Raw genomic sequence first — 25,302 nt, 5'->3', positions numbered from 1 at the left:
ACATGTAATAAGCAGATTACAATCATTGTTTAAAAAAACAAACTGTTTCTTATCTTCTAAACTTCTCACATTGTTTCATTTAAATAAGTTTGAAAGCTTAACATAATACTAATGTACTTTTAGTTCATCGGGTTTTTGAATACAGGACTTTTGCTTGTTGCATTGGTTCAATCACTTAAGTGAAGGATCTGAATCCAACACAATCCGAGCTTTATGATTGTACATGTACAGGTGATACGACACCAAGGCAGACGCTGCTGAGATCAACAAAACAAGTGTTTGTTTTTTTTGTTGCTTCAGTAGTCACAGAGTAATCTGAAACCTGTCTGAAAACAGAGACTTTAAAAAAAAATCACTGATGGGAATATGAGCTGATCAGGCCGATAAAAACATTTCTTCATTTGTATCTCTACCTGTTCTAGTCCTGAAATCAGACATCTTTGGTTTACCACTGGAATGATGAACTGGTTTGGTCCAGTCTGTGCAGGAAATGACAGATTTGGTATCGAACGACTCTTCTCAAGTGAAAATGAATCTGAGTCTACTGTTTGCGTAGATGGAAACATGATTTGGAATTTAAAAAAGAGCACTTTTAAAAAACTAAAAACTAAACCTGGAATCTTTTCAGTTTGTTTTTAAACTGACATGTTAGAAAACTCAAAGCTACAGGTGTGTGCTAATATAATATAATATAATGAGTCAGTGAGCCTGAAAAACAAAAGCCTTTACAAAGTCAAACAGCTGCTGCTGGAAATGGACACATCTCAGACATATCTGTAACTAACAGCAACTAATCAAACATAGCACATAAAAGCCTGAAACATCCTGACAGAGCCTTTTCAGTTCAAGGTGACAAAAACATTCAGGGGCATGTTTATAAAGGAGGCCATCATCAGCCTCCAAGTCACAACTACGTCTCTGACTAAGATCTGTCTGTAAACCAACTTTTTAAAGGAGTCCTTGACGCCTCATTCACATCTAGGGAGGATTTCAATCCTCACGAGCTCACAGTATAGACTGTCGCACAACTACATGTCTTCTTCTTACTCTCTTTCCTGAAGAATATTTCTTGGAAGGCGCAGAGAGGCTGCTGTCCTTTGGCATATTAAATGAGGCACCATAAAGAGAGACAGAAGGCACAGCATTCGAACATCCTCTGGGAGCAGAAACAGATATATATATATATATATATATATATATATACACACACACACATATATAGATATGATCAGAGGACTTCACAGGTGGAAATCCTCCAGTCTGCTTCCTTAAGGACATTCAGAGGGTGTTTGCTAATATTTTATTCATGTGAAACACCAGGGATCAGGTGAGCTCAGTATGCTTGGTTTGTGGCAGCAGAAGAGCCACCAGTCCTCCGGTCAGCAGCAGAGCGGAGACCATCAGGACCGGTACGGCACAGTTCGTGTCCACCAACTTTCCAAAGACTACGTTACCCATGATTGCTGCCACTCGGCCCACGCCTGTGAAGAAACCTAGAGCAGACGACCTGAAGGAAAGAAAGACACAGGAGATGTGGACACGTGAGCATCTGGGCTGTTTTGTTTTTAAAAACCTACTTTAACATTTTGTACAAAACTGCAGCAGAAGCATTATTTGGCAAAATTTTAAAAGTGCTCCAACAACTTAACTTGTCACTGTCTACTTTATGTTTGCCCCAGAGCCTGACTACAATGTTTTTGTCTCATTTCTAATGCAGTGCAAAACTGCGACAGCAGAAACTGCTTATTCTGACAGGATGAAAGTGACGTTTTATTTCTTTATTTATGCTAAAAAAATAAAGAATCCAGGAGAGTAAATAAAGCAACATAAATCATCAGCACATAATAAGAAATACCAGTTAAATCCTTTCTGTAGTTCTCAGCACAAGTGGCTGAAACCTTGAGAACATTTAACTGAATTTTCTCTGATGTGACCCGTAACAATGGCTCCCAAACTTTTTGCCTTAGATTGTTTAGATTGTTTAGATTGTTTAGATTGTTTAGATTGTTTAGATTGTTTAGATTGATTTCTGGAGGCCTGGAGAGGTGAAACAAGAAAAAGAGCATAAATCTGAGTCTTGAGATCCACTGGCAGGTCTCTTGGTGACAAAAAAAAAACACAGAAAATTTAAAAGTGATAGAATGAAAAAGAGAAAAATAAATAATACCCTGCAGGGTTTTCTCTTAAAGTCACTGTCACTCATCAAAACCCTGTGTGAAATCTGAAGGTCTGACAAACATGTTTAATGCATCACGAAACAAAGATGATTTTCTCTTTTGCGTTCTGAAACCACATTCTTTACATCCCTGTTTACTTGCAGTCTTCTTCTTGGTCAGAAGCTGCACAGGTAACATTTAAGCTGCTCTTCTGAACCTTGTTGTTCTTTTAAGTTAAGTTTTAAGAAGAGGTACCGCAGCTGCGTTGGGTAGAGCTCTGTTCCCAACACATCCAGGGAGTTCCAGGCGATCACGGACACACCGCTGAAGACACAGGAGAGGACCAGACTCTGGGTTTTGGTTTGGACCACATAGATGAAGAAGACGCTCAGACCGGACAGCACCAGGCTGAAGGCTGGAGACACGAAGAAAAGATGGAGAGGGTTAAGATCAGACATCAAGGGCAACGATTCATGTTGTGGCTGCATGACTTCTCCTGTGACAGTGAAGTGTGCTCAGAAGTTTTGTCTTACTAGTCAGAAGAAGGAGGGAAGGTTTTTCAAAGTAAATAATCTAACACTGAGCCTGTGGGGAGTGGATGCAAAACTTCATTTCAAACAGATGCTGTATCACAACATGTCTGCCAAATTAAACCATGAAATAAATCATTTTATAAAACAACAGACTCACACAGAAGAGCCTTTCCCCCTGTGCTGTCCATCCTCAGGATGGTGAAGATGTTGCCTGGCAGGTTTGATGCAGCGATGGCGAAGCCCTCCATGTACACTGTCAGGAGAGGAACAGATACAGGAGGGAAAGTCAGGATGAAATAAACTAGAATTACCGCCTTGTGGTTGTTTGCCTCTGCCAACCAGCTGAGTTACAGGAAATATGGTCACAATTTCCCCTACCTGAGTTATAGTGTTCAATAATGGCCAGAAGTGATTTTGACAGAACATTATGATGTCACAATGAAGTTGATCTTTGACCTTTTGGATATAAAATGTCATCAATTAACCATTTTATCCTTATAGACATTTGAGTTAAATTGTGTCATAATTAGTGAATGAATTCTTGAGTTATGACCAAAAACGTGTTTTGTGACATCACAGTGACCTTGACCTATGACCACCAATATCTAAACAGTTCATCGTTCACAGTTCTTTGTTATCCCAGGAACACACCTGCTGTCTTGACCGGGTAGCAGCTTTGGTTGTGAAGTGCAGATGGAAGGGACACATTGGCGCAGGGTGAACCGCCGTCCTCAACCCTGGCAAACAGCTCGGGGAACCACATCCACAGCCCGTAGTAACTAGAGACACGCATGTTAAAAAGTAGAGAGTAAAGGAAACAGTAGTTTTTCTCCAACACCAGGGCTGAAACATCAACAAAGCACAAACAGTGTCCCAAACAGCAGTGAGTCAGCAGCCCAGAAGATGAAACTGGAATCACTGCTATTGGATATTTTACTTCTGGTAACTGTTCGCTGCTCTTTGGTACAAAGCCTCACACACAAGTTAGTAAAGAAGAACATCTTTTTGAGCAGTTTTTGAAGTTAAGTTACAGGATTTCTGGTTGTTGACGATAAAGTATTTCCAGCTGTTATCTCTCGCAGCCGTTCAAAGCTGCAGAGCTGCTTGTGGGAGATTGATCACATTAACAGTGCTGAAACACGCATGATAAAACCGGTCCTTAACATGTATTTGTCAAGCCTGACACAATCCCCCCACTACAGAAGTACAAAGGGGAACTTCTGTTTCACTACAGACGCTGCTAAGTTTCTATGGAGACAAACAGATGGGATTTCTCACCCGAAGGAGATGCAGTAGAAGATGATGAGCAGAGCGATACTCCTGGATTTGAGTGGACCATTAAACATCTGTTTAATGGGCATCAAGCCCTGCAAGTGAAACCAGAGAGATTATCTAAAATGACTTAGAAATAAGAAGAAAATTATTAAATAAACACTGAACTGGTTTAAGGTGGATCCTGCTTCTTTACCTAATCTCCTGGTCTGGTCTTATCTGTCAAATTCTAGATAAATACATTTTATATTTCAGTTAATATTATGTTTACAGTTTGCATATTCATTAATTCATTTGAGATAATCAAATGATCACAAACTAAATTTGGAACAGTCGTTGTGGGAGCAGGGTAAGATATTTAGTCAGAGACTGTAAATAAAGATGGACGTAGCCTCCGTGACGTCGCCCACAGGTTTGTGAAGAGCGGTTTTGAAACTCAGAGTGGGGCAGTTCCTTCGTCGACATCTTGCCAGTACCTGACTTTACCTAACTCCCGGCTAATCCAACAATGGGCAAAGATGAGGGGCGCGAGCATACACTCACCCCTACCTGTCACTCAAAGCGGCACGCCCTCAAATTACGCATAACTTTAAGCCTAAATAAAATTCAAACGAGTGAGTTACATAAAAATCCATCCTCCCTACAGTTGTCATGAGGAGGAAATTATATATAGAGACCAAAACTGTTTTTGTACCAGGCTGTAAACATAAAGTTGGACATTTTAACATAGGAGTCTATGGGGATTGAGTCACTATTACTAGTCATTCATTTTTGGTACTTCCATGTTGGCCTCATTTTTCAGCCTCGGAGGTTGCCGTTTGTATTTAGTCCATTTATCTGGACCTGTCGATCAGGTTTAGTTGCAGCTCTAAACCTGCAGCCAGGTCATTTTTCAACACAGAGAAACTACACAGCCTGTACAGGGAGGAGGAAGAACAGGATGTTAATGGGGCCCAGTGCTAGAGTTCCGCCCATGGGGCCCTACAGCATGTTAATCTGGCCTTGCTGCCTCAGGTACCACAAAGAAACACAGGGTGATATATTGGTCAAACAAGAAATGGCTCTAAGTAACAGGGGGGAAATAAAGTGTGTTTCTGTACTCTTCTCAGACAACCTCTGAATCCTCTCTTTGGATGTCCAGTGTGTGAGACTGTACCTTTTTTAAAATACTGACAAGTCGCTCTCGACATGAACCCTGAGTTCTGGTCTCCTCCAGTTCCGCTCTGTGCTTGGAGCTCGTACACAAACCAAATTCCTGCAAAAGAAGGATTAGATTAGAGCAAGATCACAGTCATCGCTTACACCAGTGCACAGTGCTGTAGAAACAATACAGGAAGTCTGTTATCATCTAATTAAGATAAAACCAGTTAAATCTGTACAACCAAACAATGACAATAAATCCATTAAAGCATATAGGAACAGTATTTATTTCATACCGGGAAAGTCTTTCCTTTTCCCCTCATGTTCAGCTCAAACATCAGTCTGAAGACACGGAGCGCCTCTTTCTCCCGACCAGCCTGACAGAGACAGGGTTAAAATCAGACAGATTGGGACAGAAAACATCCTGCTGACACAAGCCCAGGTCTAGACTTTGAATACCTCCATGAGGAACTTTGGGCTTTCAGGCATGAGCAGCTTGAAGAGGATGGCTGACGTGAGGCTGGGAACGGAGCAGAGCACCACAAACAGTCTCCAGCTCTGGAAGTCCAGCCCCCCCAGGAAGAAATGCGCCCAGGTTCTGGGAATCACCAGCCAGGCCAGACCTGCAGACAAAGACAGCCACTACTAAACACAAGCTACTATTGAGTTCTCATTTCAAAACTCTATGTTTTGTCTTATTTTGATAGTGCCTGACAAGGAAGTTAATTCCTTCACCACAGTTTGTAAGTCTAAATCTTTGTGTTTGAATTCATTTAGGGTCAGGACTAGTGATCCAGCTCAGCTTCTGCTACCAGACCACTATCTTTTTTTTTCATATGTAGGGATAGATAATCTAAGCTCAACTCAATTTAACTAGTAGAAATAATGTATTCTACTATATAAGCACTCTCTCCTTATTTTCATGCTAGAATTGGATTGGCTGAAAGTGTGGGAACCAACTGGAGACTCACGTCATGTACAAATATCAAACTTACTGCCAGACACACACGAGATGAGAGCGGATCAGTGTGTCAATTATCAGATTCAGTTCAGACCTCAAGCACTGGCAACAATTTTGTAAATGAGATGACTCCCTTTCCTCTATTGCCAACATTTTGTCCATGCCAACACATTTTGTATTTTGTAGATATCGTGGCACCAAGAAAGAGACGTCAGGAGCTTCTTCACCATCTTCACCAATACTGATGCATCACTGAATTAGCAGCATTTTACTGTGGTTTAAATGTGAAATCAAGAGGGGAGGGGGAACTGCAACACTGGTAGAGCTAATGAATATAAAAATGTTGATGATGGATGCAAAACTGCAAAAACATTCTCAATCTTTTTTTCTCTCTTTTCCGTTAACAAGTAATTTCCTAAAGTTTATTTCTTTTAATCCTTGATTTGTTACTGTGTATAGTTTTTATTTAAATGTAAATACAGGTAAATACAGATCTTAATGTAAATACAGATGTTGATAAACCATTCTGTTGACAGTTGTGTTGTTGTGTCCCTACCAATGTTGAGACCACACCTACAACCTTGGTGGCAGCACTTGTGCATATAACTCTTATAATAAGACTTTTTTTTTTATAGCACTTTTAAATACAGGTACAGGTAAAATATAAATGAAATGGAAAAGACATCAAAGCTTTTTTTTTTTTTTTTTTTTTTTTTAAATAAAAAGTTGTCTTAAGAAGTGAGATAACACACTGAACTGTTTTAGGGATTTGTGTCTCTTCCCACCTGCAGCCAGGATGTTTCCTGCCATCCAGAAGGTGGCCAGAGCGCTGATCATTCTACCTCTCCTCAGTCGGGGCATAAACTCTGAGAAGTACGAGAAGATAACAGGGATCGACCCGCCGACACTACAGAGGGAGAAGAAATCAACATTTATCACTTCTATCCTTGAAATCCAGTCAGTTTTGCAAAGTTTTGATCAAATTTGAAAGAAAATTCTGGCATTTCAAAAAATTACACTGTTTAATGTAAGCACTATGAATAGGCGCTAACTGCTAATCTGCTTTTGTTTTTTGCTTTTTTGCCTTGTTGTGTTTTGGATTCACTCTTAAATCAATCAGCAACTACCTTGATAAGAAAATAATAATTTCAATCACTTGTCAAGCAGAACAGCCAAACATTGTCTGGTTTCAGCTTCTCAATTGTGGGACTTTGCTTCTTTTCTTTATTATATATAAGATCATAATACAAATGTGTTTGAGTTTTAGAGTGCTGGTTGGATAAAAGAAGAAATATGAAGATGTCACCATGGTAAATTATCAAGGGCATTTTCCTGTATGTTCTGTTCTTTTTGATTCTTTTTTTTTCCAAAATGTCTTTCAGTCTAGGATTAAAATGACCTGTTTGCTGCAGGATGGTCTCTCTAACCACTCTGAGAGACTTGATCCAGTGTGTGGCTACCACTTAATGACTACCACGTAAATGAAAAATGCAAATCATGTGCTCACCCGATGCCACTGATAAACCGCAGCAGCAAGAAGAGCCAGAACTTTGGAGCCACGCTGGCCAGACCTCCAAACACTCCGTTTACTGTCAGGGACACAACCAAGACTCTGCAGCGCCCCCTCTGGTCGGCCAAGTACCCCCACATGTAACCACCCACCATCATTCCTAGGAAACAGAAATTAAGAATATGAGAATGACAAAATATTAATAAATATATATATAATATGTTTTTAAAATAAGGCAGTGCCGTCTTATCTTACTTTTGTTAAATGTCGTGATGTGTTATTTTTTTTGAAAGATTCTTGATACTATATTTTCCTTTTAACATTTAGTTATTGTAGTTAAACTTTTAAACTCACTAGATTACCAATTATAGTTATCAAATACTTAATGGGAGTTTTACTTCTTTTAAATTTTCAATACGGTGTCTGTTCAGTTTAGTTTTAGCTGTTTTTCATGGTACATTTGATAGTTTCAGTCTTTTCAGATTTTACTTTGGTTGTATATTCCATTTTATCAATTTTTGTACAGTTTATTATCATAAGGTCATGAAATGTCATAAGATCATAAGATGTTTAAAACATGTGAAACAATGTAAAATAATTATAACTCATAAACTGTTCCTCAGGTTTACTAACATTAAAGCTCCAAATATATTTTTTAACTTGCTTGCACCACAAAAAGACAAAAACTTAAAAACCATATTTTAATTTTCATTTTGTTTGTTGAGTCTCGAGTAGATTGGATAGTTAAAATTTAGATTATGAAACATTTTTAACATCTAGTTTTTATCTTTGTGTGTCCCACTGCCCTTCTTCCCAGTATCCACCTTTTTATACATGTAAATGCCATTGAGACAACTTTACATTTACTTTGACAGATACAAGATTTTGGATGAGAAAGATGCCATTGTCTACTGGTGACATGTTGCTGCTCTGGTTTTTCTGTTACTGTACTCAGAGGTGAACTGTACCTGCTCAGGTATGATAACCGGGTTATTAATGCTTGTTATTCACCTAGGAAGATGCTGGCAGTCAGCAGGCCCATGTCTGAAGAGCTCAGCAGCAGATCACAGCGCGCCGTTGGCAGGAGAAAAGACACGCAGAGAATCTCCACAGCATCGCTGGCATTGGCCCAACCACAAACCACCAACAGCAGCCAGTGAAATAAACCAAAACCTGAGAGCAAAAGCAGAACAAAGAGCACATAAAAAAAAGAGGGAAGTTATCCAATAAAAGGATCCTCTGAGGTCTTTGTAGGCTGATTTTGCATAAAATCAACAGTGATGTAGTCTAGCTGCCCTGCCCATCATGATAAACTGACACCTCGCTTTCACACACCAAAGTATCAAGTAACATTAAACTGCATTTAGGTGAACAAATACGATCTAATGTGGCAGAAACTGAGGTGAACTCTCACAATAATGTACCCAAATCATATTATAAATTGTATTCTCATTGCTCACTACTCGGACAAATCCTTGTATTTCTTAGTTTTCATAGTATATAAAAAACAGCTTGTGGACTTTTTTTTTTTTAACACCAAAAATACAGTATATTAACTTGTAACATTCGTTTCACCTCACATTTTACTTTCCTTATCATGTTCAAGAGCATGACAAAACAAAACTTACAGACTAAAGATACTACACCATTGAACGTTGGCTTACCTGCTTCCTCCACTGCTTCCTCATATGTTAATCTTCTATGTGCACTCGCCCCAGGTTCACGTTTCATGTGTGATGTGCTCCTGTCAAAAATTATTTCACCTATGAAGCAGCGAAATACAACACGCAAACAGGTCAGGAGAAAAATGATAATTCAACATACAAGAGACATAACAGACGAAACAGTTGCGATGAAAGGATAAGAAAACGGCTCGGGAGGTGAGAGCATTTGATGCAGATGCTCACACACTTGAATACTAGTATATATGTTGAAGAAATGTTATGAATGAAGTTATGGTTTTTAGGATATTTAAAATTTTGTTTTTTCAGTGATACACATCAGGGGCTCCCAAGTTCTCCCAGGAAAATGGCTGCGTGTCGATCAAACAATCGATTAATCAATTAATATTTGCAGCTGTAAAGTGACATCAAATGAAAATACTCATGTAAAGTTTCTCAAATTTGTGTTCATGCACAATAAATGTACAATTGAGTAAATACACTTAGTTACCTTCCAGCAGTGATAATGTGCCAGGAAACGCCAATACTTGTACTTTTGATATTTTATGTATTTTTTAAGATACTTTTTTTTATCGTTACTCCAGCAGGTTTTAAAATGTAGGGCTTTTACTTATAATAGAGTGTTTACATTGATATATTAGTACTTTTACGTACGTACAGCACCTGAACACTTCTCCCAGCACTGTTTAAAGCTTAGTTAATGCTTACGTGATGGGGTGACCGATGAGACAGCATTTACCTTCGTCTGAGTCCAGCTCGTTTGGCTCCAGGTGATCTCCGGTGACAAGCAGCGGCCGTCGTGCCTCCACATCTCCGGTACGCATGTGACGAGACATCTCCCAAAGTCGGATGTCTCTAATATGGGCACTCTGGGCCGTGTGCCGATTAGCTAACTTCAGCTGCACCCCTGTCCTGGTTCATTTACCGCTTGCACCGCTGCATCTGTCCCATGACTGCCCGGCTAGCTAACGCCGACTGTAGCTAACCTGACAAGAAGAAGAAGGAGGAGGATCAGGAAGTAAGAAGACAGCGGCGGGTCTGCACGTCCTGAGCCTCCGGTTTGCAGCCTGTTCTCGTGCTTAGTTGACCTATCTTGAGGTGAACTACTACTTGAGTGTGTAGCAGCAGTGCTTCGGCCTCAGAGCTTCGGTCTGCCCGTCTGTCTGTGTGTGTGTCTGTGTGTGTGTGTGTGCGCGCGGCGAGCGGTTGACGTTACCTTCCCGTGTGTTTTTAAAAAAGATTGAAGATGGCGACCAGCTCGGAGCGCAGTCCTCCTCCGTTCCCCGACTCTGAGGACCAAGATGTGCTGGACTCCGAAGAAGTCGCAGGCCGAGATAGTGATGAAGACGACGGGGAAGACCTCTTCATGAGCGCAGTATGTCTTAATGTTGATTTCACAGTGGCTAACTAGCCTGCGTTTGGGCTAACTTGACAACTGCCAAGGCAGTTAGCTAACGTCAGCGGAGAAAGCTAATGAGGCACTTTCAGCAAGTTTGGGTTTAGTTGTGGGAGGTTTTTACCAGCAGTTCGCTATTTTTACCGCATAGGAAAGACTAAATAAATAATGTTGACATACACAACTGTCATGTCGGATAATGCTACACTTGAAGTATATACTGCAGCGTGAATTGTCAAAGCAATATGGAGGTTTTAATGCAGAAAATCTGACCCGTTTCTGGGTTTTTTCTGTGAAGTACTGTATGACTGTGATTTGATTCGATTAGGGACGCTAGAGCTGCAACGACTTTATTAGTTGATCAACAGAAAATTATTTGGCATTTATTTTGATAATCCAGCTGCAATGACGGAACATAAATTGGTAATTATGATAAATAATCGTTTTAGTCATACCCAAAAATCTCTGAATCTCTCAAATGTGAGGATTTGATGCTTTTCTTTGCTATACATGACTGTAAACTGAACTGTTTTCTGGCTTTTTGCTAGCAAAGCAATTGGTCGAAAAAAATAATCTAATGAGGATAATTGTTGGTTCCAGTCCTAGTGTTTTCCAAGAATAGTGAAACTGGGCCAAAGATCATACATCATTGTAAACTAAACTAATTGTTGCAAAATGTGGGGTATTTGACTTTTGCTAGAACAAAACATTACATTTGAAGACATCACGCTCAGCTTTGCAAAGTTGTGATGGGCATAATGGATGGACTAATAGAGTTTTGCTGGTTCAATTCGTTGTTCCTCTTGGCTTTACATTACTATATACTATAAACAAAATAGGACATTTGAGGATGTCACCTTGGATTTAAGGATGTTGTGGTGGGTGTTTTTTTTTCAACAACTGGCAGATTAAGCAATAATAAAAATGATCCTTACTTGCGGCCCTACCCTTTAATATTGTTCCTGTTAATATTGTTCCTGTTTGATTAATTATATGCAGATGTTGTCTGTGCAGAATATCATTGACATTTCTAAAACCAAAATCTGAAATCCTTAGTAAGTGCAAATTTATAGGCCATGCATACAGCAGGTAAAGTAGTCTAATCTCCGCACTCTGCAGGAAATAAGGTCCTTGTGGTTTTATTGTAGTAGGTAGTGATACTGTTTCATATTTATCAGTGGGGTCAAATTCAGACTCTTTTTGAATGAGGATTAAAAGCTGGCATAGGCAGCCTCCTGTCATGTGAGTCAGCTGTGGTCACATGGTTAGAACCCGGATGTTTTCCCACAGTCAAAGTTCAGAGGACAGATTGGAAAGTTGCTGTCTTTGATTTTTTTGAGAGCTGGACTCACTGCTGCATGGAAAACCACAGTCAGCAGTTGTGGATGTTACATTTAACAGAGCCTGTAGCTGAAGTAATGTTTGGAAATGCACCAGGCAGTGGTTGTTAGTGGATTCAGTTGATCATTTCATTAAATCTTTTCATCTCCTACAGATGCATTGTGTTAACAATCTGTTTACTTAGTATTAGTCAACATCATTACTGGCAAATACACCCAAAACCTATGACAAAATCATTTGTTAAACATGACAACGTGAACATGACAACCTGTAGGAAAGTAGGATTTTTTTGCAGGACTGTTGCATTAGACTGCGTGAGACTTATTTGAGCATTTGTCTGATAAAGCTATTCCTGAAACATGTTAAAATGCTTACTTACTTTACTATACTTACTTTTTGATTTTAAATGAATATTTTTGTTATCTGTTGCACACCCAGTAGCCTGGGATGACTGAAAAATATTGTGTTCTTGTTCTTTGGAGCGTCTAAAAGGGTCATGTGGAGGCTTGGCTCAGAATCAAGTTGAACATTACCATATAAATGAGTAAAAAAAAAAAAAAGCTGACACCAGGCAATCCACTCATAAATCTGGAGTGACATCAAACAGGCAGCCACACTCACCTCTTACGGTATCTACTGTAGCTCACACTTCTTGTTTGTTAAAGCCTGTTTTATTCCCCTAAAATCCATTCAAAACTCCCAATACCTGTCAGAAAGGCGTTAAACCTTCTTTTAATCATAACATGGCTGATTGACATCAGATAATGAGTTTGTGGAAGTTGTGTTTTTAGTAGTATTATAGTAAAAATACATGTGTTTGGGATGTAAAGATAAAGCAACTGTATACCAGAGACCTGGATTATGCTGCTGGGACAGTTTTTGGAAATGTTTATGGACAATTTAATATAGTTGGCCCTTATGGTATGAGGAAACTTTGCAAGATCAAATCCTTCTGATATACTGAGATTACAACCCTTTTTGTTGGGCTTTGGGTGGTGAATAACTGATTTAATCATTTAAAATAAAATTTTGGTTGAGTAATCCTTTGGTCAATGACTAAACTATTTTGATTATTAATCAATCATTTTAGTCATTTATCAGTTGACATGCCACGTTTCTCACATTTGATGTTTTCCAAATAACTGACAGACCATCATTAGTTGCAGCCCTATTCAAGTACTCTAAACCTTTTCCCCCTTTTTCCCATATCTCCAGACCGAGCCTTCACTGACCGAAATGGACACCACACTGCCACCTGCCACGCAACCCAGTGATGATTTATTGACACCCCCCACTGACATCATGGACGATCCCTTAATTGAGCCCATTAGCAGCCACACAGAAAACAAACCAGCGAGTGAAGTTGTCAGTGAACACTCGGATGATTTTGTCGACCTAACAAACAACGTAACCGAAGCTGCTGCTGACACAGTCGAAGCTGCAGCGAAAGACACAACTGAAATCTCTTTAGATGAACCCTCAGATGATTTTGTTGACATATTGGGAAGTGAAACCGAGGCACCGCGAGAGGAAGTAGTGGTAGCGGATGTGACTGCTGAAGAGGCAACGGGTAAAAGTGAAGTGGCAGACAGTGTTACAGATCCACCTGGCGATGGGAAACAGGAAGTAAAAGAAACTTCCAGTGCTCCAATTATCGATTTCAGCGGTGATGATGCATCCACCACTGTCACACAACAGCCATCTGGCACTGAAAAAATTGTTGACCCTCTGCTTGACCTCCTCAGTGATGCTCCACCTGCTGCTGATGCCAAAAAACCCAGCAGGGCAACAATCGACCTGTTCCAGGACGAGGGAACCGACTTGTTTTCAGAACCACGGCAGACTAAATCTGCCAAGCAGCCACAGAAAAGCCTCTTCGGTGAACCTGACGAGGATCTGTTCGGTGAGCCACTGGGTGCCACCTCAAAGAAAAGCATCAATAAAGAGCAGAAGGACAAATCTGTCACAAGCAAAGCTGCTGCTGGCGATGGTATCAACATAGCTGGGCCTCTGCAAGAGAGTACTCCTGCAGAACCTGCTGATATCTTCAGTGAAGAAGCTGTCGCCACAGCGCCCAGCATCAGCAACACCAGCTCTGTCAACTCCAAGACCAATGGAGTGCACTCTGAAGAGGAGACTGATATCTTTGCTGGTGGGTCAACTATTTTTATTCTTTGGTTCCATTATCAGGATTTAGTGTCATAAGAGAAGGATTAGTGACAAAGGGAGTGTTCACATAGATCATGTGAGACCAGTTACATTAAGAGTCACAGATTAGTTACAGATTAAGAGTCAGTGGGTCCCTGGGCACAGACATGTAAAAGTCCCCCAGCCTTCATACATAGGCCACATTGTTTGTAGTTGTTTTGTGTCTCTTTGTGGTTGTTTTTGAATCTATTTTGTTGTCATTTTGCATCTAATTTGTGTCTCTTTGGTCATTTTTTTGTTTCTTTGCAGACAATTTCAGTCTCTGGCCATTTTGTGTTGCTCTGTGGTCATGGTGCATCTTGTTGTCATTTATTTTTTTGTCTGGCTATTTTGTATCTCTTTGTGGATAATTTGCATCACATCATTGATGTTTTGCCTCACTTTACAGTTGTTTGTGTCCGTTTGTTGTTGTTGTTGTGTCTTTCTATAGTTGATTGTGTCCCATTGTGGGTGTTCTGTGTCTCTCTGTGGTCTTCGTGCATCTATCAGTTTTTTTTTTTTTTTTTGCACCTTTGTAGTTATTCTGTGTCTCTTGATTTTCTAACAAGGAATATTAACACCTCAAGATACTCCAGCTCAGGGTCCCGTGACCCTTCAGGCCTCTGCCCAGGGGCCTGTTCAGTAATCCATACATGGCTACATTCAAAGCCACATGTGCGCAGCAGTTATCTGTGCTGGTCAATCTGCTTTCAGTTTGTGATTTGTTCAGAAAGCGAGGTATGCACATTCAAAAAACTCTTCAACCGTGCATGATCAAACAGGAAATATAAAGGCAAAAAAATAGTAGAGGAAAGAAACAGTGTGCTGATTCTACTACTTTTTTTTTGCCTTAATAAGGGAATTTGTTAGTTGGTTCACATTATGTCCTTATATCTACAAATAATTGTTTTGGTTCTTTTCTTTTTTTCCCAATGCTTTTATTGGCGTATGTTTGCTTTTATTACATACAGTGCCTTGTGAAAAGTATTCCCTGCCCTTAGTGTTTTTCCTGTTTTGTTGCATTACAACATGGACTTGAAATTGATTTTTATTTGGATTTTATGTGATGGACCTAACAAAATAATCAAAATTGTAAAAAAAAACAACAACAAAAACCTTGTTTAAAAAAGAAAAAAAAACAGTAAAAAGTTGTGAGTTGATATGTATTCACCCATTTTGACATGAAAGGCCTGAAAGATCTGGTCCAAGCATTTAATTTCAGAAGTCACCTAATTAGTTGGTTAAGGCTCATGTACGTGGAATTAAAGTGTCACATGTCTGTAACATGATGTCAGTAGAAATACACTTGTTCTGAAAGGCCCCTGAGTCTCCAACACCGCTAAACATCAACACAAAGACCAGGGAGCTCTCCAAACAGGTCATACACGGAGTTGTATAGATAAGGGTTGGTTATAAAACAATATCCCAAACTTTGAACATTCCAAGAAGCACCATTAAATACATTATAACAAAATGGAAAGAATATGGCACCACTACAAACATTACAAAAGTAGCCCGCCCACCAAAACTCACAGACCAGGCAAGGAGGACACCTTCCAGCAGGACAATGACCCTAAACACACTGCTAAAGCTACACACAAGTAGTTTTAAGGTCTTATTCAAAGCCCAGACCTCAATCCAGTTGAAAATCTGTGGCATGACTTGAAGGTTGGTGTACACCAACACACCTCATCTGATGATGTGAAGGAGCTGTTTTGCCCTGAAGAATAGGCAGAAATAGCATTGGCTAGATATGCTAAGCTAATAGTGACATACTTGAGAGATTTGCAGCTGTAAATGCAGCAAAAGGTGGCTCTACAAAGTATTGAGTTTGGGGGTGAGAATAATTATGCACACTCAATATTTCTGTCTTAATTATTGTCAGTGTCACAATTTAAAATAAAACAAACAAAAAAACATTTTGCACCAAAGTGGTAGGCATAAAAGAATCCCTTTTATATCGAGGTTGTAATGCGACAAAACAGGAAAAACACAGAGGGGGTGAATACTTTCACCAGGCACTGTAGTGGATAGCAGAGTGCTAACAGGAAATGAGGTGAGACAGACAGGGCATGACATGGAACAGAGGTTTACGGATGGACTGTCCTGTCCTGCTGTATATTTCGTGGTACACGTCCCTAACCCGTAGTCCAATATGATTCTCCTTTAATTTCCTAAACAACAGAGAAGATAAGTTACAACAAAAGCATCGTCACATTCATTGTGCTGGGCTCAAATTATATTTGTTTCCCCTCACGGCAAAAACCAATATTTGCTTAATGCCTTGTCCCTGAAACTCTGTTCAAGAAAAGTGGCATTTGTAACTGTTAACAATCACTGTGCCACATTAAACTGGGCTGTATTAACCCAGAAGAAAGAAAACAAGACAAACTAAGTATTCAGAGTCCATGTGGGCACGCAGGTCAAGGTGAAAAAATTATCACATGCTTAGTTTGCTGTCCTCTCAGATACCAGCAAATCACTGTATAATCTAATACACAACTCAAGGACAGGAAGTGAAATCCTGCACACTGTAGATATTTTGTTTCTTTGTCTAATATTAAAGTAAATACAACTGTTCACATTCAGAATCGGTGAAGTTGGCAGTTTTGACAAATGTATAAGACATTTTCTGCCACATTGACGGCATGTAAATGTAAATACATGCTGTCTGGAATGTCAAATAAACAAAGGACGCCTCTCTACACATTTGCATTCAACATCTGTTTCCTTTACTTTCTTTTCCTCTCTAACAGAAGCCACAGTGGAGCTTTCTCTCGACAGTCCGCGCAACGAGAGAAAGAAGGAGGTGACTGCATCCACCCCCTCCCTGTCTGTTGCTGCCAGCCTGGCCAAGCCACAATCTGCTGCCCTTGAGGAGGTACGCGGATATCTAATCCCAGAGTGAAATGCCCAGTGTGACTACCAAAGTAATGATTGAAAGCTGTTGGAGTTCAAGGATTTTCCATTTCTGCCCACCATTTTATTCATTTTAAGCTTCCGCTGAAAAATCAAAATTTTGAGAAATTGAAAATATAAGGGAGTTACATTAAGACACTTTTTGACTTGTTTAACATCCCACTAGAACAAACAAGTCCCGCCTCCATCGAGAATCCAATTTTTACAAAAATCTAAATTCTGCTGTTATTGCAACTAATTTCACCTTTGTTTAATATTTGTTTCAGTTGGAAGAAGAGGAGGAGGAGGAGGAGGAGGAGGAGGAGCAGGAAGACAAATTTGACATCTTTGTCTCCGTCAAAGACCCTGAAAAAATAGGTGAGGCTTATTATTTTTGTTCTGTTTTTAATGAAACAATAAAACGTTTATATATTTCATTGCAATAAAGGTACACATCGCTTTGTGCACCATAAACATCAAGCAAACAGAGGTGCTTGAGTCCTTGATTTTATTATTTCAAAAATTGTGAAAAAGGAAGGACAAAGGAGCCAAGAGCGTGAGGCCAGTGATAAAGTAACATAAATGAGACCCACATGCAGCTTTTCTTTAATTATATTCTGTAGGTATTTATATCAATTTGTGTCCTTTTTTTTTTTTTCAGGGGACGGGATGAACGCTTACATGGCCTACAAAGTATCCACTCAGGTAAAAACTCTCAATGTTACACTATTTCACTTGATGTGAAGTTGTCCATCTTAAATCCAAGGGAAGTTAGTGCAGTTACTCATCAGACGTGTTGTAAGTACGAAAAGAGAGGAAATGCTGGTCAGTGTATTGTAAGAGAAACGCCCATACATGAACATATACTGTGTCTGAAATCGGATACTTCAGTCAGTACACTCACATGTACACAGTACACTTAATGGCGTAGTGCGTGAATTCTGTCAGGGTAGTGTTATCTCAAATCAAACATTGCCGCTGTGAACTCACCAGAAATGACAATCGCAATGTGTGACACATTGCGATTGTCGCCCTCCAAAATAATGTTTTTACTTTCCTGCATGTGCCCCTGTGTCATGTGACAGGGAAATTGGCACCGACCATGTGTCCTCCTTTCTCTGCCGCCGTTTTAACAAGTTTGAAAATATGTTGGCAGTCCCTGCCCTTCACCTATGTGGCCAAAATGGTGACTGTTGAGGGCAAGAAGTGCCGTTTTCAGTGCAGTATTCGGGTACTTATAGGGCACTGCATGTTACCGTACTTGTCAATGTAAACACACTTACACACTCAATATAGCAAGTGTAAGTATGTGAATTGAGTCACAGCGATAGACTACGTCAGAGGTTTAGAGTAGTAATTCAATGAATTTAAGCCTGTTGGGCATGAAACACAATAATATATAAAAGGCTCGAAGTGAGGGAAACTGTCTCTTTCAGACCACACTGCCCATGTTCCGCAACAAGACATACACAGTGAGGCGACGCTTCAGCGACTTCCTCGGCCTCTATGAGAAGCTTTCTGAAAAACATGGACCAAATGGATTCATCGTGCCTCCACCGCCAGAAAAAAGCATCCTGGGTAAACATTTTCTTCCTCTCATTTTCTCTCAAACTGTAAGAGTAAATTTGATTTCCACCAGCAATAAACAAGGATGTTGTCTTGCATAGGTATGACAAAGGTGAAGGTAGGAAAGGAAGATTCCTCATCTGCAGACTTTGTTGAGAGAAGAAGAGGTGCCTTGGAGAGGTAGGAGAAAATGAATCCTCTAAAGGTTTTATCATGTTTTCCATACAAGAAGGAAAATGAGTTTTCTTTTCACCATCTTCCCATTCCTCAGGTATCTCCAGAGGGTGGTAAATCACCCATCGCTTCTCCAAGATCCAGATGTCAGAGAGTTCCTGGAGAGAGAAGAAGTAAGCTGAAATTGAGGAGCGTCAGGGCTCTGTGCCTTTTTAGAAGATAAACATTTAGTTTTTTGCCTGAGTCACATTGAAATACTGTGCTCTGTAAAGACCGTGAAACTTCCTGGCACACAACTAGAGGACATAATGAAAATATCTTTTCTTTGGTAAACACTTGTAGGAGGGATGTTTTATTCCTCGGTCATTTACTTATTCTTGATTCTTTTAGATATCTGACGTTTTAGAATATATTATAAATTCAGTCTTGACTGTGTGTGTCTGTGTGTGTGTGTGTGTGTGTCTTCAGTTGCCCAGAGCAGTGAGCACCCAGGCTCTGAGCGGCGCTGGCTTCCTGAAAATGATTAACAAAGCAACAGATGCTGTCAGTAAAATGACCATCAAGATGAATGAGTCAGATGTGGTGAGTAAACACACACTGCTGCTCTCAACGGTTTCTGTTCCAGAGAAACGCTCATGTAGCAAATCATTTTTGTAATGAGGAATCTGGATATTTAAGAAGGAAGCAGAGTATTTCCATCTTACCATTAAAGGCTGATGGCACATTCAGGCTGAAACACTTAACAGCAGTGTATCAAAACATTTTAACAATTACTTTTTAAGGAGTAGTGTGACATCAGAACAGAGCTGTTGCTGAACTTGTTTTTCATGATCTTTCTGAACTTATGTGTTATGTGTGTTTTTTTCATGGTGCAGTATTTTATGATCTGTTTAAATGAAGGCATTGACATGTTTTAGAAATGTTTACGTTGGAATAAGAGTGTGATTTTAAACATGTGGGGGCCGTGACTTCGGCAGTTGCACTAACAGTATGTTTTGCTGCAGTGGTTTGAGGAGAAGCTGCAGGAGGTGGAGTCTGCAGACCAGCAGTTCAGGAAGCTCCATGCTCTGGTCGAATCCCTGGTTGTCCATAGAAAAGGTTAGCTGTCTCTAACTGGTAACAGATACTCCCATCACCAAGCATCCAGTCCTGATTATCTATTGATCAGATTAAGAGCAGACCACTGCAACAAACCCTGTCGTCAGAAGCCAGATGCTTTTTTAAAAGCCATTATGTGAAAAGTTTGTGATTATTATACTTTAGAATTATTTTGATGGCCTATGTTTTGTTTGCAGAAAATTGAGAAAAAGTTTGATGGGAAATTTAGTTTGTCGCTGTGACATTATCTGATATTATCACTTATGGGGGAATTTTCAAATCCTACACGAATTTAATCCTTGTGGCCTGTTTCCCTTAAAATCTTCTAAAATCCCAAGTAGAATTCATAGAAGTCATAGTCATATTCAGTGTTATTTTTCAACATCTGTAATTGATTTTGCATGTTTTTTCTGCCACTCCTCTTAGAGCTGTCGTTGAACACGGCGAGCTTTGCCAAGAGTGCAGCCATGCTGGGCAGTGCAGAGGACAACACCGCTCTGTCCCGAGCTCTGTCCCAGCTGGCAGAGGTGGAGGATAAGATGGAGCAGTTACACCAGGAGCAGGCTGCCAATGACACTTTCAGCTTCGCCGAACTCATTGCAGATTTCATCCGCCTGCTTGGAGCCGTGAGGGTACTGAGAAAATTTTATAAGAATCTAATTTCAAATCAAAGCTTATTCTGCATAGTTTAATAAAAAAACACAAGTAACTCGAGTGCTTTCAGTGTTCAAAGATTAATGAAAGTGAAATGAAAAGACCAGATGAGATATGTATGAGCATGTGTAGTTTTGGAATAGTCAAGTTTCATTTTTGTGCTGCACTCCAAGCCTTACCATCTGTCTGCTTTCTATATTAAGCAGTGAGGTCAAGTCATTTTAATTTAGTGCAATAGTTGTGTGCCTCAAAAATTATGAATTTAAGTGAAGAACAGAATCAGACAAGCATGGGGCAATGGATAGATTCACTTTAAATACTGTACAAAGGGATGCAGCATGAGAGTGTCATAGTACTTTAATGTTGGCCATGTTATCTATGCAGCCTTTTCACTCATCACTTCCACTCTCAAAATGTATTTGAAAGCTAAATGAATAAAATAAACTTGTATCATATTCCACAAAACAAGCAAGATTTCTATTGATAGCAAATAAAGTCTTGACTTTTATTTTGAAAGTTGTTGGAGTTGGCTAAGGGGCTGAAGTAAATAGCCAAATGTAAACACGAAATGATCCCCTGTGTGTTTGCGACCTGCAGGGGTCGTTTGATCACCGGATGAAGGCGTGGCAACGTTGGCAGGATGCTCAGGCCATGTTGCAGAAGAAGAGGGAGACTGAGGCCAAACTGCTGTGGGCCAACAAGCCGGACAAACTGCAGCTGGCTAAAGAGGAGATCGCTGAGGTACAACACAGGCCAAAATCAACACAGAGAAAAGCACTCAGATGAGGTTGGGATGCCTGGAAGTGCTGGAGTTTGATGTGGTCTTTTCAAGACTGGGGACAATGTTTGAGTAATGAAAAGGCCACTTCAAAGGTGCCTCACTTGTTCCCGTAATCACAGCTATTATCAGAAACAGGTGGTACGATGAAACAATGACAGTTAAATGTGATTATTTATTTATTTTTTCCAAAAACTTTAGACACAATAAAGCACATTCACCTGATGTCCATTTGTTTTCTTTTATACAAAAATACATCAGTTTACTAGATATTTAGGATCCTTACTGAAAAAAATGTTTCATTTTTTTCTCTTCTTGGAAACAGTGGGAGGCCAAAGTGACACAGTATGAGAGAGACTTTGAAAGAGTTTCAGCCACCGTGCGCAAGGAAGTCGTTCGCTTTGAGGTACCAATGTTTAATCTTTTTCTGTTCCCTGGATGACACTGAACGACAGCTTGAAAAGTTTTTCATTACTGACAAACACTTTTTCAAAATTGTCTCTTACAGAAAGAAAAGGCCAAACATTTCAAAAGACAGATAATCAACTACTTGGAGTCTCTGCTCCAATCTCAGCAACAGGTGAGTGTTTCTCCAGTCAAACATTCATCTGGTCAACACAGTCAGTGTACATTTATAAATAGTTTTGTTTTTCCCCCAGCTGTGGCAGTTTGTTTTGACTCTGTTGTGTCACAAAAACATATTTTATTTCTATTTACAGGATTTTAAATTAAATTGGTTAGAAGTGTTTTGCATTTTATCAGTTTAGCTGATTATCCTCTGTCCATAAAGACTTCAGAAGTTTGAATTCTAAATGAAAAGTGACACATGGAAATGAGTGGAAAAAGTACAGAGGCGTAGTGCTCCCAAAATTCCTGAGACCATAGAAGGATGATTTTTAAGTGGAATATTTTTAGGAAAAAAATGAAATAGTACACCAAAAATACTCCTAAAGAAATGTCTCCAAATTGCTTGTTTTGGCCAAGCAGCAGTCTAAAACCCATAAATGTTCAATTTTCAATGATGTAAAACAAGGAAAAGCAGTAAATACTCATGTTTGAGAAAATGGATCATGTAGATGTTAACAATTTTTGCTTGATAATAAATTGATTACTTCTCTGTCTATTGACAGAGTGATTCAGAACTATAAAAAACGTGTTGTTAAATCCCAATTATTAACCACTTATGAATGAAACTGACGCTGTTGACTCTTTTTTTTTTTTCCAGCTGATAAAGTATTGGGAGGCTTTCTTACCAGAAGCAAAAGCAATTGCCTAATCCTCAAGTACCAGCCTTTTGGATGACACAACAGGCTGCCTTTTTCTTATACACTTTACCTCTTTTGCCTTTAAACCAAGGAAAATGAGTGCATTGTAAAGGGAGATACAATCAAACCAGTTTTTTTAATCACCTTTAACATAATAGCTCTGTATTCTATTGTATTAATAATTGTATATTTTCATTTAATCTTTCACAAATATTTTCTTATTAGATGAAAAGAGTTTGCATATACAAAGATATGGACACACGAAAAGAGAGAAAAGTGTAGATGAATGATTCCATTGATTTCCACAAGAGAAGGGAAATGAACCGAGTCCGTTGTTCTCAGGATTTTCTCCCTCGTGTGATCAGGAGTTCCTTCACATCAGCAGTGGTTAATTGTTTACAGCACGGCTGCTCTCTCATCAGATATTTCTGGGGACCCAGATGAAGAAAGTGGCCAAGAGTTTCACTCTTTCTTTTTCTTTTAAAAGACTTAAAGGGATAAAATAACAGTTTAAAAAAAAAAAAAAAAAAGAATTATGAGCACTTCCACCAGGTGGATAAAGTACTGAAGTACCAGCCATGTTTTCTTTTCTTCTTCTTTTCCTTGAGATTTAAAATACTATTGATGCTGAGGGGCCTGGGTGCGGGGTAAAGAGAGGCATTAGATGAGCTAACTCTACAGCTGTGGTCAAGGGTTGCATCATACTGTAGGTGAAGCTTTTGGGTTTAAATGTTTTAGATTTGATTTCAATCATTGTGCAAACTTTACTCTTACAACTACACATGTCTGTGCCTTTTTAAGTCTGAACGGTGTTTTGTCTCCAGACACCATGTTAACTCTGGTTTAGGATAAAGTTGTGCCCAGTTGTGGGCAGTGCAGAGGCTCGTTACATAACAGTTACTCCCACAACAGCCATAATGATATAATGAGTGTCAATGCTGAGGTTAAAGAGCAATGTCCATTTACTACACATTACATCTTTTTCTTCCTCTAAATTCTTGCCTCTAATGCTGTAAGTTTGGTCATCTGTTTTTGCTACTTTCTCGTCAGCCTTTGGATTCAGTCTCTGCAGATCAACCTGCAGAGACTTGAAACAGTTAATCCTCATAGTGAACGTGACGTCTGAGTCTGTTTTTGTCAAAGCTACATCATTGTGTGGTAATGCTGTACAGCAAGTCAGTGGGAACTCTTTAAGGCATTAGCAAGCAATGATGACTAACTTTGAGAATAATACATTAAATGCAGACATGCTCTCACTGTATGGTCGGTCTCACTAAGTACAGCAGTGTACTGTAATCAAATGAATGGAAACTAATGCCTGGTAGGTAGGATGCTGCTTCGACATATGGTTGGCAATCATGTCCTAGAATAAAAAGGCTGCAACTAAGAATATTTCCATTATGAATTAATCTGTTGATATTTTCAATTGTTTATTCTGTAAACATATGATCATGAAAATACACAGTGTCCCAGAGCCCAAGGTGACATCTTGAAATTGTTTTATCAGCATCAGTCCAAAACCCAAAGATATGTAAAGGTACCCTGTGGAGTTTTTAAAAACTAATGGCGCGATGGAGTTTTTAAGCGTGTGTTTGTATTTTTGTTAGTAACACACGGGTGAATCCCTCTGATGGTTTCACGCTCTTCCCCTGATCAAAAGCTGCCAAGAAACTCAGCAATGTGCCAACAAAGGCATGGAAGAAGACGACCGTTAGCTGGCCAAACAGAAACTTAACAGTTTACCTTTCTTTAAAAACTGACTGCAAATATTTTATGTGGTGTTGATAAACTATATGTAAACATATCTTGCTTACAAAAAATCCACAGAGTACCTTTTAATGTACAGGGATATAAAAGAAAAAGACACCAGTATGCACATTTGAAAAAATGGCACTAGTGAACGTTTGGTTTTTTTGCTTGATTTTTTTTTTTTTTTTTTTTGAATGATTTCAGTGATCAATTAATTATCAAAATTGTTCATCATTTCAGCACTAAACAGTACTGTCTGTGATTTCTATTGAAATGGGCAACAGCATGAAAACACACTGGAATAGTCCTTTTAACATCCAGTCTGAAAGCCCCACACATGGGCCGATGATGTTGACCTGTAAACATAAGATTAACATGAAATACTAAACGTACTGATGTCATAGTGAACCTAATGCTTCCCTGACGCCTCAGTCCGCAGTGACCCGTGTCACAGCGTTATGTGGCGGGGCTGCCATCTTGTGATTACAGCTTTAATTTCACATTTGCACACAGTTGAACTGAAGCCGTGCAGCAGTGACGCTACACTTCGTTTGTTGTCGTTAAGGCATCACTAAGCTTGCAGACATTTCTTTGCACTGTTGGGGTTTGTTTTCGTTTCTGAGTTTTCAACTGTTGTTACATTAGACAGCGTTTAATTCAAATGGGCTGTTAGAGTGTCATCATACTGTGTCATTCTGTGTCCTCGTGCAGAGCAATGTCGGCAGCGTGCACTGTCATAGAAATTTCTTTTAAAACAAATCAATAAAAGTTGCACTGTTTACACTTGGAGATTTAATTAAGAACTCCAGGCTTCAGTGTTTTATTTCTCCACTTCTCTCACATGAGGTTTTCAAAATAATGCTGGAGCTTTGAGTGTTTGGGGCTAAAAGTTTAAACAGGCTCATGAATGCGAGTGAAAAATCTACAGTAAATGTTTCTGTT

General features: G+C 39.4%; 2 protein-coding genes across 5 annotated transcripts; one reads left to right on the top strand and one right to left on the bottom strand.

Annotated features, from left to right (window-relative positions):
• Nucleotides 1-21: 21 nt before the first annotated feature.
• LOC111229545 (synaptic vesicle glycoprotein 2C-like) lies at nucleotides 22-10,107 on the bottom strand. 4 transcript variants are annotated; one of them, XM_022755896.1, is made up of 13 exons: nucleotides 9,963-10,107; nucleotides 9,237-9,335; nucleotides 8,584-8,745; nucleotides 7,570-7,732; nucleotides 6,848-6,969; nucleotides 5,561-5,724; nucleotides 5,398-5,478; nucleotides 5,118-5,216; nucleotides 3,968-4,056; nucleotides 3,341-3,468; nucleotides 2,847-2,942; nucleotides 2,412-2,571; nucleotides 22-1,507 (listed from the first exon to the last, which is right to left on the bottom strand). In XM_022755896.1, exons 1-13 carry the CDS (start codon nucleotides 10,063-10,065, stop codon nucleotides 1,324-1,326), a joined length of 1,650 nt encoding a protein of 549 aa, XP_022611617.1. In that variant the 5' UTR covers nucleotides 10,066-10,107; the 3' UTR covers nucleotides 22-1,323. The 4 variants fall into 4 exon arrangements, with proteins under 4 accessions (XP_022611617.1, XP_022611618.1, XP_022611619.1 ...); XM_022755897.1 differs by having other exon boundaries at nucleotides 9,994-10,107; XM_022755898.1 differs by having other exon boundaries at nucleotides 9,237-9,316; nucleotides 9,994-10,064.
• Nucleotides 10,108-10,479: 372 nt separating this feature from the next.
• Nucleotides 10,480-25,188, top strand: LOC111229544 (sorting nexin-1-like). The gene is made up of 15 exons (XM_022755895.1): nucleotides 10,480-10,629; nucleotides 13,207-14,143; nucleotides 16,935-17,059; nucleotides 17,364-17,454; nucleotides 17,738-17,781; nucleotides 18,513-18,654; nucleotides 18,744-18,822; nucleotides 18,914-18,989; nucleotides 19,285-19,398; nucleotides 19,821-19,914; nucleotides 20,341-20,546; nucleotides 21,166-21,309; nucleotides 21,672-21,752; nucleotides 21,855-21,926; nucleotides 22,572-25,188. The coding sequence occupies exons 1-15, from the start codon at nucleotides 10,501-10,503 to the stop codon at nucleotides 22,620-22,622; spliced, it is 2,385 nt and encodes a 794-aa protein (XP_022611616.1). The 5' UTR covers nucleotides 10,480-10,500; the 3' UTR covers nucleotides 22,623-25,188.
• Nucleotides 25,189-25,302: the final 114 nt, after the last annotated feature.

Source organism: Seriola dumerili, unplaced genomic scaffold (genome assembly GCF_002260705.1).
Source record: "Seriola dumerili isolate Sdu_G_001 unplaced genomic scaffold, Sdu_1.0 BDQW01000242.1, whole genome shotgun sequence".
In the NCBI taxonomy this organism is placed as follows: Eukaryota; Metazoa; Chordata; class Actinopteri; order Carangiformes; family Carangidae; genus Seriola; species Seriola dumerili.
Note: the sequence above shows the minus strand (reverse complement) of the source record. Positions and strands in the feature narration are given on the sequence as shown.